We start from the raw sequence: 23,063 nt of genomic DNA, 5'->3' as shown, positions 1-23,063 counted from the left end.
TACTGCCACATGCAACAGAGGCTTTTAAATGGGTTTTCAGTACTTGTTCAGTAGAGTTTATGCTGATTAGGGCAGGCTGCAGAACCTTGGGGTGCAGTAGCATAGCGAGGGAGAGGAGACCCCTGTTCACACGGGCAGACCCCTTGTGGCAAGAGGGGCGAGTGCTCCCTGCAGTGGTGAGCCATCCGGGGCGTGCCATTCTGCCCATTCCCAGAGCTGCCATGCTCCTGCCGTGCTCCTCTGCACTTCTGCCACTTATCAGCCAACTTTTGACCCCGGAACAGCTGGAACATGCTCCATTCCCAGTCAGCTCATGGGGCTAGAAGCAGCTTCTCATCTTGCAAGCTGGCTGGTAAGCGGGCAGGAGCATGGCACTGCTGGTGGGGGTGGAGAATGTGGCGCAGGGGGGTGGGGAGAATGACGCTGGTGGGAATGAGGAGTGTGGCACTGCCAGGGATGAGGAACGCAGCTCACTGGGGCTGCCAGGAGGCTTTGGCACAGTATATGGGATAGGGGGCACATCAGGAGTCAATTGGAGACCTGCAACAGCAGCCCCTGGCGGCCTGTGTTCCATGCACATGTTGGCACACCTCTAGCTCCACCCCTGTTTGGGTGAAGTTCCAGATCGAAAATCTTCCTTCCCCACCTTTTTAGCATCCTCTTGGTCTAAATAAAACTCAGTGCCTTGTGGGTTGCATATTAGGCGTGTGAGCTGAGACTGTATGGAATGGATATAGATCCTTCCATCCCTAGTTTTTGAGTGACTGGCTCAGAAGAAATTCAGTCCATCTGGGCCAGTGTCAGAGGACAGCTTTGTTGTTAGACAGCTGCTGAGGGCCAGAGAAGGGCCGGCCACTGATGCCAGAGATCATCTCAGTGCCCAGAGCCTTCATGTGGAGATGGCAGAGTGACTCTCTTGGAACTCATCCAGGTCTTAAGAGACCCATGAAGGGCAGTTTGCCAAGAGTTCTCTGAAATCTGGAGCTGCCCCTACAACCAGTCATTCTGTGTTTAATCAGGTACTTGTGCCATTCTCCTTCTGCCCCAGCCTATTGCACCAAGATGAGTGGGATGCCTGAATCAGTTGTAAGGGGAGCACAAACTGTGAGTTTCCCCCTACACGCTTCCACAAACACTGTTGAGTACAAATACACGTTGTTTGCTATTGGTGAATAATTTGACTCATTAAATCAGCTCTGTATCTGAAGAGCCTAGAACTCTTTGTCTTGACTGGGAATCTCTTGCCTGCCTTACAGTATGTGGTTTAGTTTGACTTAAATTTGACTGACAAAATTTGATTTACTTCCAGGTAGGGAATCTTGGACTGCTCTTCATGCTCCTTTTTTTCATCTATGCCGCTCTGGGAGTGGAGCTCTTTGGGAAACTTGGTAAGTTTTCTGGCACAAAGTGAATGTAGGTGAGTCACATAATTCAGGTGTTGTGGAGGAGTCCCACAATGCAACAGACTTCACTTTGGCTGAATAATAGAATTGAATTTCCAGTTTTCTTTGTTCTGTCTGGGAATCTAGTGTGACAGGAGATTTTTCTTGTATGTCTTATTGGCCACAGCCTATTCCAAAGACCGGTAGCTCTTGCCTTCTTTGCAGCTACCTCTGTGAATTGTTAGAACCAATAGTAATATCTCTTAATTTTGCACTCTGGGGAGGACTCAGAAAGGGCCTTCCAGGAGAATGCTGTATTGTGCAGGGAATGCACAATCATTTTTCAGTTGCTGTAGGAATCTAAATATCTTTCTTCCAGCTCCTGCAGCAATTGCATAGGTACTGTATTTTCCCAGCACTCAAACTATATGCTGTTGCTAAGATCATGCAGCGAGTTTTGCTAATGTTTTTCAGCATCAGGAAGGACCCTTCATTGTTCCCTTTTCCTTTTTGCCACATTGTTGCCATTCATGTGTTATATGGGTATATTAAAGGGCATCCCTCTGAGGTAATCCTGACCCTACTTCCTTCCTTTGGTGGAAGTAGTTTCAACCCATTAATTGATCATATTGGAAATATAATTATGGTGGTGTCATACATATCTCTTCCTTAAAATCTCACCTTAAAACCCACGTTTCTGAATTTACCCGAATACAAGATGACTCTGAATTTAAGATGAGCCCCTTAAAAAATAGAGGTTAAATACAGGCTATACCTAAAATTATCCCAAAGGAAGAGGACTCTGAATTTAAGATGACTGAGTCAGACTGTTGGTCCATCAAGCTCAGTATGGTCTACTCTGACTGGCAGCCACTCTCCAGGGCTGCAGGAAGGAATTTTTCTCAGCAAGGCTCTACTGCATGTTCGGAACATAACAGATACTCAGAAGCAAAAAGAGGATTTTTTTTTACCCTGGACATAAATCCCGCTAGGTTCCAATACAGAGGGGGAAACCCAAATCACGTGTGAAGTGATCTCTGAAATATCACATTGACTTTGGGGTAAATATGGCCAATATGTGAATGCACACCCACCAACCCCAAAGTTAAGTCATGGTAAAATCGTCACCTGAAAAAGCTCCCTCTTGGAGATGCTGCGAATTGAATGTGAGGCCTTCTGCATGCGAAGCATGGGATCTGATGCTGAGCTACTGCCCCATCCTCAACTTAACTACGGGCCCATCCAATGTTGCCCTTGCCCCTCCTTCCCACCCTCTTTTTTTCCTTATGCTACTCTATAAAGTGTTATGTACACTTACAGTATTTTAATAACAACAAATGTTATTGTGGGACCAATGCACATTGCTGGTCACACGCTTGATTTGGTCTTTCACTCTGATCAGGGTGGTGTTCTGTGGATGGGGACTCCTGAGATTTCCCCATTGTCATGGACGGACCACCATCTGGTTAAGGTTGGACTCACAATCACTTCCCACCTTTGCAGGGGCGAGGGACCTATTAGGATGGTCCTCCCGAGAAGGTTATTGGATCCAATAGGATTCCAAGAAGCCTTGGTGGGATTTAGTGTTGGCTCTGCCAGTGATCAAGTTGATGCTCTGGTGCAGAACTGGAACAGCAAACTCACCGGGGCGATAGACATGATAGCTCCTAAGAGTCCTCTCCGACCCGCTGCAAAATTGGCCCCTTGGTATACGGAAGAATTACAGGGGCTGAGGCAGCGAGGTAGACAACTGGAGCGCAAGTGGAGAAAAACTCGACTCAAATCTGACAGATTGCAACATAAAGTATATTTGAAGATCTATGCTCAGGCGATACATGTGGCAAAGAAGAGATTCTTTTCTGCCTGCATTGCATCCGCAAGTTCACATCTGGCAGAGTTGTTCAGGGTTGTGAGAGGCCTAGTACATGCCCCATCTCCTTTGAATCAGAATCTGGAACCATTGATTACCCGCTGTGATGTGTTTAATGAATTCTTTGCGGGGGAAATCTCTCGTATTCGGGTCGACTTAGACTCAGTCTCCACAATTACTTCAGTATCTGATGTGGAGGTGTCCAGCAACTCCTCTTGTTGTCATGGCTCAGACTTCTGACTCAGAAGAGTCAGAAGAGGAACGGGAGAATTTGCCTGGTAGTGAGGGCTCAGAGGCACAACAGCAGGATTTGGCAGGGAGACCAGACTCTGGAGCTGAAGAATCGGAACAGCTGCCAGACATGGAGGCAGATCAGGAGGAGGCTGGGATTTCACCTGTCTTGAGAAGACGTCTCAAGAGGAAAGCTCAGTGGGAGACACGCAGGCACAGGAGATCACAAGAGAGGAAGCAGAAGTGCTGACTCAGGGAAGCCTGATTGGCTGCTGGTTGTCTTGAGCTATATATTAAGCAGTCTGTGACTTGCACAGATGCTGTTAGCAACTATCGCTGACCGCGGACCGTGTTTCTATGTTGAATTCCTCAACTTTTTTGAGTTCCAGTTTGCCCTTGTTCTGTTCCTTCCTGCTCTGTGTTCTTGTTCCGTTAATTCCTTGCTCTGGTATCCTTTGTTCTATTTCATTCCTTGCTCTGTTGCTTTCTTTTCAGTTATTACTCAGTTATGTTAGAGGGGGGTACCTACCTAGTTCAGTTCAGGGGACTTGATTCATTTACTACTATTTTCTTTGTGAGCCTTTCACTTTCCTTCGTGCAGCTTCACTGCTACTTTCTGTTTAACTCACAGGGGGAGAGCTGAAGGGTTGTAAATCCTGTTGGGTTAGCCGAGCTAACAGATTTACGACAGTTTGCTAACAGCCTCACATTTTTTCACACCCACTTACCAGCTCTGGGTAGATAATGGCTGAAGCCTTACAGGCTCAGATTGATCAACTGGTGCAGGCTCTTACATCCCTTCAGGCTCAAGTACATGACAGCCCCTCCCCACAGGGACATAGGAAGCTGCCATATACTGAGTGAGACCATTGGTCTATCTAGCTCAGTATTGTCTTCACAGACTGGCAGCGGCTTCTCCAAGGTTGCAGGCAGGAATCTTTCTCAGCCCTATCTTGGAGAGGCCAGGGAGGGAACTTGAAACCTTCTGCTCTTCTCAGAGCAGTGGCTCCATCCCCTAAGGGGAATATCTTACAGTGCTCACACTTCTAGTCTCCCATTCATATGCAACCAGGGAAGCCCCTGCTTAGCTAAGGGGACAAGTCATGCTTGCTACCACAAGACCAGCTCGGCGTAAATGCCCAGTTGCAGCTCCTGATAAGTTTGATGGCTCTCCTGCTGGCTTTGCTGCTTTTCTGGCTCAATGTGAGCTATATATGCAACTATGGGTAGAAGTCTTTCCTCAGGACACCCAAAAGGTGGGGTTTGTTATCAGTCTTCTCTCAGGAACAGCAGCTAAATGGGCGACTCCTCTCCTGATCAGGAGTAGCCCATTGTTAAACAACTATGCTGCCTTTGTAACTGCCTTCAGGGGTACTTTTGAAGACCCTGTGAAGGCTGAGACTTCAAATAGGCAAATTCGTCAGTGAAGGCAAGGGAGAGGCTCTGTGGCTGATTACACCACCTCTTTCAGATTGTTAGCCCAAGACCTGACCTGGAATGAAGCGGCTTTGATGGATCAGTTTCAAGAGGGGTTGGCTGAGGAGGTCTTAGATGAACTGGCTTGGGTAGAGCGTCCAGGCACATTGAGGGCTTTAATTGATTTATGTCTATGCATTGACGGACATCTGGAAACCAGACGCCAACACCGTTCTACTACCTCAGCATGTAGAGTTTCTATGGGTACTCGTAGGGCATTACCGCCTCCTGTACCCGTCATAACTGATAAGGGGGAGGGAGAGCTTATGCAGTTGGGTGGAGCCCACCTCAGATTAACCACAGAGGAGAAGGACCACCGCAAAAAGGAAGGGCTGTGCTTGTATTGCGGTCAAGCAGGCCATTTCGCTAGTTCATGTCCTGTCAAGGTGCCACGCCTGCGGCTGGCGGGAAACGCTTCTTCCCAGACCTAGAAGGGACCCTAGGGCTGGGGTATGGTTCCAGGTCTGTTCATGCTTCAATGCCCGGGTTACCTTATTAGTAGTTCAGGTTACCCTGAGAATCCTGTGAAAGTCTCCTATAGCCACTCAAGCTCTGGTTGACTCATGCTCTAGTGGTACCTAAGGACTGCCAGATCACAGAGAACTGGGGAGTGGTTTGGAGAACTTTGGAGAAACCCCTTACAGTAGAAACAATCAATGGCCACTTATTGTCCTCAGGGCCTGTGACCCAGAAAACAGAACCAATAGCGATGGAAATTCAGGGGCACGTAGAAAGGATCCAATTCTTTGGGGCAGAGATTTCCTCGTATCCCATGGTTCTGGGGATAGACTGGCTGCAGACCCAGGACCCCCATATTTCATGAAATTGAGGGGAGATGGTATTTTCATCTCCTTATTGCCAACATTATTGCTGGCCAACTCAAGTAACAGACATAGTGCCTGGCTTCACATGGTCTAATAGTACTCAGGGGTTGGGTGGTGGAGCTCTGAAATTCTTTGATTAAAAGGAGGTGGACCAGTTACCTCCCCATCGACCATATGATTGTACTATCAATCTGATCCCTGGGGCAAAGATACCGGCAGGGTGTATTTACCTTCTTTCCGAGCCAGAGGTTCAGGCTTTACGGGATTTGGGGGGGGGGAATCTGAAACAGGGTTTTATAAGACCCTCTACCTCCCCAGCATCCGCTCCTGTTTTATTTGTCAAGAAAAAATGTGGCGAGTTGCGACTCTGTAACCATTATCGAGCCCTAAACAAACTCACAATCCGTAATAGGCACCCGTTACCATTGATCTCAGAATTATTAGAGCCGTTGAAAGGGGCTATTATCCCCAAATTAGATCTTAGAGGGGCTTATAACCTGATTCGAGTCAAAGAGGGAGATGAATGGAAAACCGCATTCTCTACCCGGTTCGGCCATTATGAGCACACAGTCATGCCTTTTGTTTTGTGTAATGCCCAAGCGGTCTTCCAACACTTTATGAATGACGTGTTCAGAGACTATTTGGATCGGTTTGTGTTCATTTATTTAGATGATATTTTGATTTACTCTCCAACTCCAATGGCCCATGTTTCTCATGTCAGGGCGGTCCTGCAGAGACTGTGCGAAAACCGCCTGTACGCCAAATTAGAGAAATGTGCGTTCAACCTTCGGGTGGTAGACTTTTGGGGGTATCGGATCTCCGCTTCAGGCTTGGAGATAGAACCCAACAAGATTGAAGCGGTGGTCTCGTGGCAACCTCCACGAAACAAGGAGGTACAGCGGTTTTTGGGTTTTGCAAATTACTCAGGCTGTTTTATTCCACATTTCGCGGACCTGGCTATACCCCTAACCAACTCACTTCGTGCCAAAGGCTCATTTCAATGGACCGCGGAAGCTCAACAAGCCTTTGAGACCCTAAAGAACTCTTTTGTAACCGAACCACTATTGCAGCATCCTGATACTCTAAGACCATTCCTCTTAGAAACTGATGCATCAGACACCGCCATTGGGGCAGTTCTATTACAGTTTTGTCTGACCCACAAGAAGGAGCTTCTGTGCGGGGTTTTTTCATGACAGCTTACCGATTCTGAAATCAATTATACTATTTTGGTAGAAAGAACTCCTAGCAATCAAAGCTGCCATGGAACACTGGAGGCATTTGTTAGAGGGGCTCACTTCCCTATAGAGGTGAGGACGGATCACCAAAATCTAGAGCATCTTCAGACCGCTCGAAAATTAAATCAACATCAGATTTGCTGGTCACAGGTCTTTTCTCATTTCAATTTTCATGTACGATATATCCCCGTCTCCAGAAACAGGCTTTATCTCGAAAGCCTGAATTCATGAAAGAAGAGTGTTCAACAGTACAATCTACTGTATTGCCCACTCATGCTTTGCTGGCTTCAGCACCTTCCGTACTGTTCTTGGATTGATTACGACAACCCCAAGAACTAGATCCGGTAGCGCAGACCCACCAGAGACAGAGGTCGTCCGGAGAACCAGGGATGTGGTCCTTATTTTCTTGTAAGGATGGTCTTTTATACTACCAGAATAGACTTTTCATCCCGGAAGGTCCGCTCCAAGGGGAGGTCCTACAGCCACAACAGTAGGCCCGCAGGGCATTTTGGGATATATAAGACAATTCACTTAATTAATCATGACTTTTGGTGGCCCAGGCTACACCGGGATGTAGAAGATTATGTCTGAGCTTGTCCAGTATGCCAATGGACCAAGATCACCCTGGGGAAACTGCAAGGTTATTTACATCCGCTCCCTACCCTGGAGGGACCATGGAGGGTGATCTCCCTAGATTTCATTACGGACTTACCAAGATCAGAAGGCTTTACAACCATCTTAGTCGTGGTAGATCTATTTACAAAGATGGCACATTTCATCCCCTGCGTGGGAACGCCAACAGCAAAAGGAACAGCTAAGTTAGTGGTGGATCATGTCTTTTGGCTTCATGAACTCCCGGACGGGATTGTGTCTGACCGGAGAACCCAATTCACTGCAAGATTTTGGAAAGCTCTCTTCAAGTTTTTGGATGTGTGGCTTCATATGTCTTCCGCATATCACCCCCAAACCGATGGACAGACAGAGAGAACTAATGCCATGCTAGAACAGTATCTACGTTGCTATGTAAACCATTTGCAGACTGATTGGATGGAACTTTTGTCCCTCACCGAGTTTGCATATAATAATGCCCTGCATGTGTCAATTTGTGTGGTTAGGTTGGATCAGTTCCAGTTTGTGACTCCTGAGGATGTGGACAAGCTGCTTGGAGTGGTGCGGCCTACTACCTGTTCTCTTGACCCTTGCCGAACATGGCTTATAATATCTAGCAGGGGGATTGTTGTAGGAGGCCTGGTAGAGATTATAAATGCTTCTCTGGGGGAGGGAAGGATGCCTCCTTATCTTAAGGAGACAATTATTAGACCACTTCTAAAGAAGCCTGCCTTGGATCCCTCAGAATTGAGTAACTACAGGCCTGTCTCCAACCTTCCATGGTTGGGCAAGGTAATTGAGAGGGTCGTGGCTTCCCAGCTCCAGACAGTCTTGGAAGAAACCAATTATCTAGACCCGTTTCAGACTGGCTTTCGGGTGGGCTGCTTGCAGTGGTTCCGCTCCTACCTTTCGGGCAGGTTCCAGATGGTGTCCCTTGGAGACTGTTGTTCTTCAAAATCTGAACTTTCATATGGTGTCCCTCAGGACTCCGTATTGTCTCCAATGTTGTTTAACATCTACATGAAACTGTTGGGAGAGATCATCAGGAGATTTGGTGCAGGGTGCTATCAGTATGCTGATGACACCCAAATCTATTTCTCCATGTTAACGTCATCGGGAGAAGGCATAACTAAAATGCTTGCCTGGAGGCGGTGATGGGCTGGATGAGGGATAAAAAACTGAGACTGAATCCAGATAAGACGGCGGTACTTATTGTGCAGGGTCGAAACTTGGGAGATGAATTTGATCTACCTGTTCTGGTTCTGGTCACACTTCCCCAGAAGGGACACGTGCAAAGTCTGGGGGTGCTTCTGTATCCGAGCCTCTCCCTGATGTCCCAGGTTGAGGCCGTGGCCAGAGGTGCCTTTTATCAGCTTGGCTGATATGCCAGCTGTGTCCGCTTCTTGAGATAAACGACTTCAGGACATTGGTACATATGCTGGTAGCCTCCAGACTGGATTACTGTAATGTGCTCTATGTGGGGCTGCCTTTGTATGTAGTCCGGAAATTACAGCTGGTTCAGAATGCGGCAGCCAGGTTGGTCTCTGGATCATCTCGGAGAGACCATATTACTCCTATATTGAAAGAGCTACACTTGCTGCCGATAAGTTTCCAAGCAAAATACATGGTGCTGGTTATAACCTATGAAGCCCTAAATGGCATAGGCCCTGGGTATTTCTTCATCATGAACCCCAGTGCCTATTGAGATAATCAAGAGAGGTCCGTCTGCAGTTGCCACTGGCTCATCTGGTGGCTACTCGGGGACGGGACTTCTCAGATGCTGCCCCAATGCTTTAGAACACGTTCCCTGTTTGAAATAAGAGTCTCCCCATCTCTGACCATTTTTAAAAAAATCTTTGAAGACACATTTGTTCACCCAGGCTTTTAATTAAATACCATTTTAATAGTTTCAACATTGTTTTAATATATTACGGTTTTAAATTGTTGTAAGGTTTTAATTTTTTGCTGTCATTTATTTTAACCTATGTTTTAATTTCTTTGTTGTTATTTATCTGTTTTAACTAATGTTTTAACTTTTCTGTTTTTGTTGTAAGCCGCCCAGAGACATAAGTTTGGGGTGGTATAAAAATATGATACATACATACATACAATGTAATAATATTCACACATAGCCATCCTGTGGCACCTAACAGAACGGTGTCTGTGTTCTTAACTGCCAGTATGCAATTAGAAGTTTGCATACTTCTAATTGGGGGGGCGGCGGTTTGCAACAGGAGGTGGAGATCCCTGATCGTGCAGTAGGTGGGTCAGCTCAGATGTATCCTCCAAACCAACCCTCTGTCACTCTTGCTGGCTCTAATATCTGGCCCCAGTGCATTTGATGGCTTCAATCTATACATGCTAATATGTCCCCATTTTCCCATTCAGGTGAATGGGAGGGACATGATGGCAGGTATGTCATGGTTCATTAATTTTAATGGGCAATGCAAACACAGCATTTTCCACAGCAATGGAAAAATATGTTTTGGCATTTCAAAATGAAATAATGGAAGACAGAAACTTGGACAGTAGCTGACATAAAGTGCTGCAGGAATGCAAGGTTTTCTTTTCACCCTGAGAAATATAGAAGCTATTCAGAAATTGGTTATTTCAGCCATTCCAGCGTATTAGCCAATAACAGTATCCAAAAGCTATTTTTATGTAGACTTGGACATAAAACCAGAATTGGAGTGTAAATGTTGCAAGGAGCCACCTTTTCAGCACTGGCCTTTTCCTGGAAGAGAACAATTTTTCCATATCTTACCTATAAATTCCTTCTTTCCAGTATGCAACGATGAGAATCCCTGTGAGGGTATGAGCCGCCATGCCACCTTTGAGAATTTTGGGATGGCCTTCCTCACACTTTTCCAGGTCTCCACTGGTGATAACTGGAATGGAATTATGAAGGTAATTGGGGCCAGTGAAGGATCATGTCTCTGGCCTGAAAAAACGGTATCCTGAAAAATCCTTGGCATTTTCAGGGGCGGGGATGGGGGTGAGTTAGTGTGATGGAAGTATTTGGACAATGATAGAAGGGCAGGTGTACTGGGGATTTCAAGTCATCCACTGCTACTTTAGTCATAGGGGTGAAGTAGAAGAATGGGATATTCTCAAAAGAGGCACCTTTTCATGTGGTGATTCTCTTTATTTAGCAGGGGGAGAGTAACTGGCCCTATCCACCCCCCGCACAGTACCTCCAGTGACTGTTGCTGGTGTCTGTCTCATGTTTCTTTTTAGATTATGAGCCCTTTGGGGACAGGGATCCATCCATCTTATTTATTTTTTATTTCTCCTGAGCCATTTTTGGAAGGGCGGTATAGAAACCATATTAAAAATTAATTCATTTGATTGATTGATTATATGACTGGGGAACATAGCAGCCCTCATGTCTGTGGCTGCAGATATGTTGGTATGAGAGAAGACATGTTAGTGCTTCATTGCATCATAGAGGGACCTGGGCGGATCCTGGTTTAATAGGTAAAATTGTCTTCAGGCAGGCGGTGGATTTTCACAGTATTATCAGAGTTTATGTGAGAACTGAACTTCTGAAGCAGAAGCTGGTGGGGCGGGGGAGAGGAAAGGAAAGGAAAATAAATAGAATTGACAAACTCCTGGCTGCAGACCAATATGATTATCCTTCCTACCATGTTAAACAAATTGTCATTCTGTAGTATGATGTATTCTGTGTCAATGCAAACTCAGTGAGTTTGTTCCATTACTAAGTTGAGTTTGTTCCATTACTACATTCTTCCTTTCCAGTCCTTTGAAAGACACTTTGGAGTTCAAGGAAGGCAACGTTAATGTGCCTCAGCCCTTCCATGAAGGCATGCCTTCTCCAGTGAGGAGCCCCACCTTTTATCAGGGCTAGTTTTCACCCATGTGCTACACATGGGTCTTACACATGTGGTCTGAAAATTAGACCAGAACTCTTGGAGAAAAACATATGAATAAGCTGGATAAGCTCTCTTGAGGGATGAGCCCTAGGAATCCTTCCCACTTTCATATAGACTCGTGTCACTTAAATAAATAAATAGCGTTCAGTGCCCAATCTAATGAAATATATTTTCACTTAGCAAGAGGCGCACAATGGCCTTTATTTGACCCAAGCACAGTGTCTCTCCAGTAACCGTTGCTGGTGTCTACCTTGTGTTTATTTGTAGAATGTGAACCCTTTTGAGACAGGGAACCATATTTTTTTTTCTATGTGAACTGCTTGGAGAACCTTATTGTTGAAAAGTGCTATATAAATAGTCTTAATAATAATAATAAGTATGGGGGAAATTGGAAATTCTTCAAAAGTAACTTGGGATATGGACAAAAATGCATGTTTTAATTGCTGTGCTTCCCATTCACATTTGCTAGAATAAGTAGATGATGTTTGAGGGGTCATTGACTTTTTGCTGGAAAATATCAGCCAGCCTTTAGAGGCTTCCTGTGACCCCAGGAAATACTGAGGTTCTGCGTCCAGATAGCATTATAAATTAAGGGGCCCAAGTTCTACCTAACATTGCTGTCTAGGTATTTTGTCTGAGGAAGCAGTCATATTTGCATTCATTACTTGAGACTTTTCTCTTTTCCTCTTTCTGTCTTTGTGTGTTGTGGGGGGTTTCTGTTTGGTTTTCTTTTTGCTTTGCTTTCGTTGGCCTAACTTAATCCTCAAGGACACGCTACGTGACTGCACCCATGATGACCGGAACTGCCTCAGCAACCTGCAGTTCATCTCTCCACTCTACTTTGTTAGCTTTGTGCTCACAGCCCAGTTTGTCCTCATCAATGTAGTAGTAGCTGTACTGATGAAACACCTAGATGACAGCAACAAGGAGGCACAAGAAGATGCTGAAATGGATGCCGAGATTGAGCTTGAGATGGCGCATGGGCTGTGCTCCCGGAGCTCTAGTTCACCAGGTGCTGGACAAGATGGAGGAGGTGGGAGAATGGACTCTGAAGGACACCTTTGCATGGCATGTTACTCTCCTGCACAGGTAGGTAGAGCTTTGTTATTTGCAAGCAAGACTGTGGCACATTGATGTGGGGAGAGGAAAGGCAGGTACAGGGCCTGGCGATGGAAAACCAAATGTTTTGCCATCATGTGACTATTTTACATTTAGTCTCAGCTGGGTGTTCCGCTGTATTGACAGAGGCAAATGGAACCAGAACTTGGAATAGCAGGGGGTGATGTAGATGACTGAGGTCAGAGTTCTGTGAAGAGTGCAGAGCTAGAATGCGAAGGGGTGCTGTGAGGCAGGTCAAGATGTATTAGCGGAGGTGCATTAGCAAAGTACAGGGGGTTCTGCGGAGCCAGATTGAGGAACACTTGCAATGGATAGGAAGTTCCCATAAGTGCTTCTTCTCACACTATAAATTAGCTATAGTATCCCCTCCTCCATTTTACATAAACACACACGGCCCCATTCTGCCTCCTTTACTCATATTTTCTAAGGTCATATGTTTCTAATAGCCTTTTGGATTTTAATGTGGTCGTTTGCCACATGCAGAGTTAACCATCTGTGTGCAGAAGGCAGAAGGTAGCCCCGAATTCACAAGAGAAGAACACTGAAACAAACAAAAACTTGGACTTCTTAAAATAATTTCTCCCATCCTCCCCCCTTTCTTGTCCCCTAGGAGAACTTATGGCTGGACAGTGTCTCTTTAATTATTAAGGACTCCTTCGACGGGGAGTTAATGATCATCGATAACCTATCGGGCTCCGTCTTCCATCATTACTCCTCGCCGGCCATGTGCGAGAAGTGTAACCATGACAAGCAAGAGGTAACCTGCGTGCGAGGATATGGGAGCGGGACCCCCGCAAAGTGCAAGAACACACACGTACAGCCTTATTCACTTGAGATCTCCCTGGGATTGCCTCCAGGTTGTAGATGACTTAGACAGAAGCCTTGAGTTTTGTTACCTAGGTACAATCCCAAAGTGACGTCTTTGGCAGTAAGAAAGGCAAATTTGTATTGGCAGAAGGATGAACAAAAGGGCAGCTGGAGCAATAAGGAAGCAGAAAGGAGTACAGAGATGTGCAGAGGAAGTGGGAATCATTATGGAGTCATGGTGCTAACTCCTTAGAGAAGGCAGTGTTCAATTTTGCACTCTGAGGAGAGGTTTGTGGGAAGAAAACATTATTGTCCTACAGTTTTCAAGGTTCAAAGAGGCATTGGAATCACATGATTAGTTTTCAGCACAGTCCTGTTGCTTAATGTCCATTTCAATTGATAGGCATGTTGTTCAGCATGTGATTTACTGTCTGCTAGTATCTATGGAGCAATAAGGTTGTTTTAGAAACATTTGTCTGAGTTAAAATCAATTTTAAACTTGAGTTTTAAAGACTGTTGATTAACATTAGTTTGTCTTGCTGAGAAATGGCTTATCATAACCCCATTGGGCCTTCTGGATTGCTAAAACTGCTAATGGAAGGTAGAGGGAGTGACTATAATAGGACAAATCAGAGCTCTTGTCCAGGTATTAATGACTGGTATATATCACTGCTTCAGTAATGGTCAGAGTAATGTCAACAATTCATGTTATTCTTACATATCATTACAGCTAGATCACAGATAACACAATCATTCATTGAATGTTTGAACTATATGCATTTCAGCAAGTCTGAGAACTCCAGTGGAAAGATCACAGGTCAAGATTCTCCTTGGTAGATTGCTCTGTCATTTCTATACAGGCAGAAGCTAGATTGACCTCATGCCCCTGAGGGTAGTAGATTTTAAAGTATTAAAAGAATCACAGTATTTAAAAAGTTGTTCCTGACTGCAGTGGTAATCTTGATTACATGCAGTTATGACTGAACATTTTGTTTAGCATGTTAAAATAACATGTCAACATGAATTTTTAGAAAGCTATCAAGATATATTGTGAAGTAAAGAGAATCCTAGAGTTCACTCTGATAGGCCTGAATCCATAAAGCCACTAATATGAGTTGTAAAGGCCGCTAATGTGCAAATGGTATTATGTATTTTAATTGTAACTCCAGAAGTGCATCAAGTTGTATCAAATTATCAATATGGCAGTGCTGGAGTGAAAATGAAGAGAAAAATCATCCACACATGATGTTTAATATGTATATTTAGGCCTCATTGAGGCTGTTCTCTTGGCTGCCCGTGGGAAGGAAGCTCCAGGAGGCTCGCCACTCCCAGCGGTACCTTGGTGGCAAACCCACCTAGGGAGCCCACCTCTTAAACAAGGTTAAGGGAGTGAGTGCTCCCTTAACCCCATTTACCTGATTGTGTAACAACACCAGCTGCTTTCAGCCAGCACAGAAGTACTGATAGGCACCTGCCCATCTCTGGGGAGATCTCCACAATGCACCACACACTCCACGCTCTCAATGGAAGTTCACACTCCCAATAAAGAACTTGGTCGTCTGAGGGGAAAGTGAGTTAAAAGCAGCATCTCCCATGCGCCCTCCCCACCTGCTCTCAGAGATCGTGAGAATCACCCTACCAGTTTACATTATGTGCATCATTATGGTTCCCTAACACTGCACCCCAGGGCTGCTGCAGACTTCAGAGTTAGCTGCATCTTCTTTTTTTCTATGTAAACCACTTTGAGAACCTTTTTGTTGAAAAGCAATATATAAATAATCTAACAGTAGCAGTTCTGAAATGTGATTTCCCCATTGCGACAATGGGGGAATCTGAAGAAGCACTGCAGCAGTAATGCTGTGCCTCATGTAAGCCCACAATCACAACTATAGAGCACAACCCAGAGAAAGTTTGTGCTTCTTTGAGTCTCATAGTAACCAAGTGTTTAACTTAAGTTGATTTATCATTCCATGTTCTTTTTTACATTATTTGTTTCCTAGATAAAGATTATCTCTGTAGGAAAACACATGTGCTGTAATGTTTGATGAACAGCACAGCATTTTTCATAGTGCTTATATACTTAATGCATATCAAATACATATATATTTAAGGGGGGGAGACCATGTGCAGCATACCTCAAAGATTACAAATTATGCCCATGTTTCTATATGTAGATTATCCCTATGTAGGAAAAGTGTTGACATAGGAAGCATGCCTTCAACATGCCTAACTGACTTGCACCTAGATATTTCAAATGGAGGGCTCGTCAAAAACAAGCCCAAGCAGTCATGAGGGGTGGCAATAATTTTAGCAGTGCCAGTAAGGCAGCATGCAGTCTGAGAAACAAAATCTCCTAAAACATTGAGATATATTTCCAATACATCATATAGTAGCCATTCAAGTTAAGTGTCATCTATCATTCTGTTCAACCATCTCAACAAAACAGCATTAACTGCTCTTATGGCTAGGGATGAGCCTGGACCGGTCCGGAGGCCATTCTGAAGGCCTCCGGACTGGTCCGGACATGAGAGCAGTCCAGCGGTCTGGCACTGGTGTGGGGGGCTCTTTAAGGGTGGGGGAGGGTTACTTACACCCCCCCCCGCCACGTTTCCCCTGCCAGCACGTTCGTTTTGAAAAGCTTTTGGGGCGGCAGGATATCTCCCTGTCGCCCCTTCCCCCAGTCGTCGGCAAAAGGCTTCAAAAAGTCTTTTGCGTGTGTGCACGTTGTGCATGCATGTCATGTCTCTGTGTCACATGCACGCGCGTCGCAGAGACGTGACGTGCACGTGCGACATGTGCACGCGCAAAAGGCGTTTTGAAGCCTTTTGCCGACAACTGGGGGAAGGGGCAGCAGGGACATATCCTGCCGCCCCAAAAGCTTTCAAAACAAATGCACCAGCAGGGGAAACGCGGCGGGGGGGGGGGTAAGTACACCCTCCCCCGCCCTTAAAGAGCCCCACACACCAGTGCCGGACCGCAGCTCCGTGGTTCCATGCACATCCCTACTTATGGCTAGTTTTTCCATAACCTTGATCCATTCTCTGACTCACAGTTCACTGCAAAAGGCTAAGCAGTGTTTCAGACCCTTTACTTAAGAGATAAGTTCTTAAGGCTATGGCCACATTCACACGTAACAGGGGACTGGAGTTGCAGGGACCCGCGGTTTCCTTACTGTTACATCTGAACGCGTGCAACTCCGGTCCTATCTGTTTTGCAACCTGAGGTTGTGCTCAGGAGCTTTGTAGTGCGTTTCGCTGCTCCAAACCAAGGGTTCATGGAGCCTCCATTCCATCCAAATGCAGCACTAGAAGCTGCATTCAGCTGGACTGGAGGGAGGAAGCTCCTCCCTCTCTCCCTCCCTGACTGGCTGTGAGGGCTGTCCTTCAAGCAAGAAGAAAGCCCACACAGCCAATTCCCCCTCCTCTTTGCAGTCTCACTGACTGCAGAGAAGATGCTCTCCCTGTTCTCCGAACACAGACAAAAGAGCAGAGTGTGGCAGTGGGAGCGAAACTGGTTCTGCGTGACATGAGAATGTGGCGAATGTTTAGTCCTCAGCCGGTCAAACTGAGGATGACTCAGAAGTTTCCTTTTAATGAGCTACACCCTTTCAGTTCTTTGGCCCCATTAAGAAGCTTGACAGTGATCCCAAAGGCTGTGGAACAGACTTTCTATTGATCAGGATCACCCAGCTGAAAATTTTATGGGTTACCTCCAGTGTTCCCGGATGTTGTTGACTACAACTCCCAGAATCCCCAAGCAAAAGCCATTGCAGCTGGGGATTCTTGGAGCTGTAGTCAACAGCATCTGGGAATCCCTGTTAGAGGGAACACTGGTTACCTCTGCCACTTGTTTGTGTGTATTTTGACAGTGTGTTTTGGAAAGAAAGTGATCAGAGAAGTGAGTATTTGTAAAGTGGAAATGCTCAGATGTGAGTCTGAGACAAGCACCTGATAGTTCCTAGAACCTTCTTGGTTATTCACATCTCAAACCTGCATCTAACCATTCTACCAGAAGAAATGCATGTCTCCGACCACTTCCCAAGAGTCATTTTCAAACCAGGAGTATGAAAATGTAATGATGGAAGCATCTCTAAGCAATGGTACAAGCCACATTGCGATGACTCAGAACTGCAAAAGAACAAAGTAATGTGGCAAAGTAATTCACTTCAATTCATTTCACTGGGACTTGCCAGGTAGATTGTGCCCAAATTACCCCTTAATTAATATGCCATAAGCTGCTACAGTAACAAGACCTTGCCAACCAAATGAGTTCCATGGATAACAGTGACCATTTGAATTTTTCAGCTTCCTTGGTCAAGGCCAAAGAGCTGAGCATCTTGCAGGATCAAGCCATTATTTCTTTAAATGCTGTTCACACTATTTAATATTTTAATCATTATGCTTCTCTGTATTACATTACATTTTGGTCCAATATTTCTTTTAAAGTGGTAAATAATAATTGTATTATATATAGATAGTAATGGCCAAAATATATTCTTTCACTTTAAAAAAATAAAATTAATATTTTAAATCTCAAAGTACTAAAAAGCATTATTTTTATATTGAAAGATATTTCAAATTTTTTTTTGGGGGGGTACCTGAGGAAAATGTAATCTTGATTTGCAGGGGAGCAACAGCATCTCTTGCCTCTGGGCTTCCTAGAGGCAGGCATCTGGTGGGCCACTGAGAGAAACAGGATGCTGGACTAGATAGGCCTTGGACCTGATCCAGCAGGGCCGTTCTTATTTTCTTACGATTTTTACAAACACACTTATGTATGTAAGGTATTCTTGTTTGCCTATTGAGATTATAGGTTTCAAAAACACAATTTAATTTTTAGTGGCTTGCAGAAGGAATATAAAGTAGGATACTAAATTTATCTACAAGCATATTTCTACAGGAAAATCATAACTAATTATCCTTTTTTATGGCAGACACTTTATAGTTGGCATGGGGGTAAATGTCCTAGGGATATGCACAGAACGGGCTGGCCTGGTTCGGTTTGACGCCAGACCGGCCTCAAACCCAACCGGGTCAGTTCGGTCTGGCACCCTCTCAAACACCCCTCTGGTTCAGGGGTGGTGGTGGTTGCGAGCTTAATTTTGTTTACAAACATTAACTTTTTTTTTTAACCTTTTACTCCCCTTGAGGGAGTTCCTGGAGGTGGCGGGGGGGTTCGTGGAGGTTCCCCCTCCCCCCCGCCAGCCTTCGAAATGACCCCCTTGGCCGGTTCGGCCGCTCTTCGGCCAGTTTTCGGCCTTCACTCAGTGGCCATTATGGAAGCCGCGCGCCTGCGCACATGGCCTCTGCGTGGGAGTAAAAGGTTAAAAAAGTTATTTATTATTATTACTACTGCTACTACTACAAAATTAAGCTTGCGATCATTCGGGGGTGTTCGGTCTGGGGTCGACAAGTGGTGGTTCGGTTCGACCCCATATGATCGAACTGAAGCGGTTCAACGTCGAACACATTCGACATCGAACCTGTTTGCACACCCCTAAGCAGTCCCACATCCATAAAAATGTTTCACTCTGCCTTAAGAAGAAAAATTATATTTAGAATAGTGTTTGTCTGATAATTTGAGCATTCTTGTCTTTTTAAAATCATTTAAATATTCTGTAGACGAGGCAGGCTTGTGTTTTAAAATGTAAGGCATTTTCTCACCACACTAACCTCTTTGCTCTTTTCATGGCATTACTCTAATTTCATTATTTGTCGTTATGAGGTTTGCATAAACCCTAGCAATTTGTATTGGTGACACATGATATTGTTGGCACATGCTTAATTGTCATCACAGGTTCTGTCAGCGCATAATGGTGAACTGTCACTTCGAGCATAATGTTTTTCTCTTTAAGGATTTGTTAGGTGTTTCTTTTTTGTGCTGGAATTCTGGTGGAATGTTGACACTTTTTCCAAAATAGTACAGCAAAGTTTAACTCTTCTAGCACTTGTAATTCCAGGGAATTTTATACATACAGGTTAGGAAGAACTGTCTTACAGGCTTTGCAGATTTAATACCTAGATTCCTTAGAGAGGCAGAGTTAAGGGTATTTTCTTATGAAATTAATTTGAGTTGATGGTTGACAAAACTCATGAGACAAGTGGTTCCATACAAAGATTGGGTTTTTTCCCTATATGTGTATAGATCCTGTGACTGATAGTTGTGTTGTGTGTTGATGTGTTGTAATTGTGGTTTTCTTTTGTTTTTTAAATGTTTGGATTGCTGTTGTTGGTTGTACTTGGTAAAATTTTACATTTTACATAACCTTGGACGCAATCCAGCACACAAATAACCAAGTATAAATCCCATTGGCCTCAAAGAGATTTAGACACACATAACTATACACTGGACTTTGCCCATAGTCCACTAACCAGAGTTGTTCAGTAGTTAGTTTCTATAGTTCCATACTGTGGAGTAAGTGGTATGAAGATTGCAGTCATTGTGACCGTGTGCTGGATTTCATCATGATGGTGGATTACCCTTTTGGTAATCTGCTTCAGGCATTTGCTCCATCCATTCCAAATGAACTATCAGTCTGAAGGAGTCCTAACATATGGCACTGCCACTGATTCTGTTATACTTCCTGTCCAAAGCCATCAGCTCTCCATATCATCCTTCGCCACTATTTACATGTGCCACATGCATACACAGTTCTGCACAAACGCAAGAAAGCAAGAACCTTGCCCGAGGAGCCCTGCAAGCTAGGACAAGATAATACAGATAAAATACAATAAAGAAAGATCAAATGCCAGGATAGATTAGCAGACATTCTCTAGAGACCAGCACTAAGTGAAGGAAGCACCTTTTGAAGGGGAGGATAGCTAGGCTGGTCACAGGAAAAATAAGAGGGAAAATGAAACCAAAGAATGAAGAGGAAAAGCTAATCTAAGGAAAGAAGTGGGAGAAGATGGAGGGAGAGTGCCAGCATGTAAAGTTATGGTGGGAAGGGGGAAAACTAAAGATGTAGGAACAGAGACTTGAAAATAAGGAAGATTACTTTTTTAAGTGGCATGAAGAGAACAAGGTGGGAAACAGGAGAGGGAAATAGAGTGACAGCAGACGTATAGGATACATTTTTAAAGGTTCTGGTCTGTGTACACTGGAATTGGAAACAAAGAAGAAGAAGCAGCAGCAAGGGACAGAAGAGAAGAGCTGCTGGAAAGAGACAAGGTTGGTCAACTGCATGCTTTTGGTATGGATTGCATAAAGCATGGTTACTGCTAATGGAATGAAAGCGTCTCCACCATCATCCTATTTGACCAGGACAAGCTCTGCTATCCACAGCCAAGGGAGTATATTCCTCATCTGGTTCCGGGCTGATCTGCATTATCCTCAGTCTGGATTATCCTTCTGTCCCTCCACCCGCCAATGCAGATTCAATTGTGGCCAGAGTCACAGAGCATGATGCCACAACCCTTAGGGTTGAACTGAAGATTTATCTACCTCTCAACTGAAGAAGACATTTTAAAGAATGGTTCAGAGCTGGGACAATCCATGAGAGATTCCAGTTTTGCTTTTTTTAGTTTGTTTTTTCCCCTTCCAGAAACAAATTTGTTCATCGTATGCAGAATTGGGTTAGGACTCCATAAACCTCATGTGTAGTTGTTCTCTTTGTCTTCAGACCTTTTCTTAAGCCAATGTGGCTGGCTATGGAATCAAGTAGTGGTGTGTGACCACTTCTTTCCCTTACCACAGGTCCAGCTGGCTGAGATGGAAGCCTTATCGCTCAACTCTGATAAGTCCTCCATCCTGCTCGGGGATGATGGAGATAACCACACTTCTGACCAGCCAAGCCCAAATGAAACTAAGGTAAAAACATTTTGAGGGCCTTTTGTGCAAATGTGTCCAGTGTTTGAACTTCATCACCTTTCTTTGAAAGAGTCGCAAACCATCCCAGGAGCAAAGATAGCTTAAGCTTTGCCCTGGGAAGGAAATTCTTCAGGGTGATGGGGGCAGGAAAGGGAGTGGCTTTTTGCCATGTCTGATGTAACATGAGTTGAATACTCGTGTACTTCATCATGCTGTCTGTTGTAGGCTGCTTGGTGAAACCCCAAAAACATGTGCTCAACATGGGTTTTTGCCATCATTATTTCAGTGAGAGAATTCTGGGGAAAGGACTGTTAATAGGAATGCACAAAACAAATTGCCTTGATCAAGAGCTCCAGTGGTGCTCTGATGCACACGTACAAATAACTCTGCCCAACTTCCTCAGTTTTAATCCCCACACCTAAGAGCTAATGGGCATTTCCTTTGGCTAAAGACTGTGCCCACTGCCCACTTCTTTTCTCCACTGGAAAAAAATGGAAATTAACCATAATCTTCAGCCTGAGGAGGCATCTTCTTTTAGTCTCAGCATTGCTGTTGAGAACTTAGAGAGACAGTAGGGCAGCCTGAATTCCCTCCACATAGCTAAAGTTTAGAGGAAACTCTCAGAAGACTTCCTTCAGCTGAAGAGTCTGTCTCCCTCCCTTTCTGGAGATAGAGGCAGGAACATCTGCAGCAACTGAAGTGAGTAGTGCATCGGGGACAGGGAGTGAATGTGGTGAATTGTGTGGCTGGAGTAAGTGATGATGGGGTGGGGTTTTTGGTTTTTTTTAATGGGTGTAGAGAGAGTATTACAAAAAAAATCTGAATTTCTCTCAGGGGTGTGTGTAGATACACACACATATAATGTATCTGGCAAAAGAAGGTGTATTTTATTGTGGGATTTGGATATGATTTGTGGGTGATAGCCAACAACATTCTAAGGGCAGGGTCAAATCGGTGGACACTGTTGATAAGGGGCAGGAGTGGGGAAATGATCATCATCCTTTTTACTGATTCCAGCCTTACTCTTAGTCCAAAACACTGCATCACCATTGCAGGCTTCTACAGCCAAGTAGACACTAACAGCCCAAGTGTTTTCCATAGGTAAAATGGTGCTGTTGAGTCAGTGTCAACTCCTGGCAACCACAGAGCCTTCTGGTTGTCTTTGGTAGAATACAGGAGGAGTTTACCATTGCCATCTCCCGCGCAGTATGAGATTATGCCTTTCAGCATCTTCCTATATTGCTGCTGCCCAATGTAGGTGTTTCCCATAGTCTGGGAAACATACCAGTGGGGATTCAAACCAGCAACCAATGGCTTGCTAATCAAGTCATTTCCCCACTGCGCCATTAGGTGGCTACTACAAATCCTGCAAAATTGCTGTCATTCAAAGAATGGTGCTGTGGTTTTATTCCTTTTCCTTCTCTTTTTGAGGCTGTATTTGAAATTCCATAAGACAACCATCTTTATTCTAACTAGGATGGCCAGCACAGTCCCACCTCCATGGGAATGGGCGGTCTGGAGGAATGTCTCTTTCCTTTAACAAATACAGAAGATTCTGAAGCTCCAGAAAGTTACCTATGTGAAATGGAGAAAATTCCTTTCAGTCCAGTCCAGTCTTGGCTAGAGACTGAGAGCAACCAAGGTAGGCAGCACACTCGTGTTCCACCTAGACAATATTACAGAGCAATGGAGAGATGTCTGATTCTTCTGAGGGCAATTTCCTGTTACACATTTGGTCTGCCCCCTCTCCACACACACTGCAACAACAACCCGAAAAAATAGTTTAGGGTGGAAGGTAATGACTGCTG

At 44.7% G+C, this 23,063-nt stretch overlaps 1 protein-coding gene across 5 annotated transcripts in view; it reads left to right on the top strand.

The window, feature by feature from the left end:
- Positions 1-23,063, top strand: part of CACNA1I (calcium voltage-gated channel subunit alpha1 I) — a 228,718-nt gene that overhangs the window by 193,169 nt on the left and 12,486 nt on the right. For 3 of the 5 annotated variants that reach the window (XM_053253047.1, XM_053253049.1, XM_053253046.1), the window contains exons 28-33: positions 1,310-1,388; positions 10,413-10,534; positions 12,289-12,609; positions 13,250-13,396; positions 21,142-21,255; positions 22,732-22,897. In XM_053253047.1, coding sequence (XP_053109022.1) covers positions 1,310-1,388; positions 10,413-10,534; positions 12,289-12,609; positions 13,250-13,396; positions 21,142-21,255; positions 22,732-22,897 — 949 coding nt within the window. The remainder of the gene's footprint in view (positions 1-1,309; positions 1,389-10,412; positions 10,535-12,288; positions 12,610-13,249; positions 13,397-21,141; positions 21,256-22,731; positions 22,898-23,063) is intronic. The other 2 variants (XM_053253050.1, XM_053253048.1) reach the window with 2 other exon arrangements.

The sequence above is a fragment of the Hemicordylus capensis genome, chromosome 5 (assembly GCF_027244095.1).
Source record: "Hemicordylus capensis ecotype Gifberg chromosome 5, rHemCap1.1.pri, whole genome shotgun sequence".
In the NCBI taxonomy this organism is placed as follows: Eukaryota; Metazoa; Chordata; class Lepidosauria; order Squamata; family Cordylidae; genus Hemicordylus; species Hemicordylus capensis.
The sequence above is the reverse complement of the archived record's forward strand: the minus strand, read 5'-3'. Positions and strand labels throughout refer to the sequence as shown.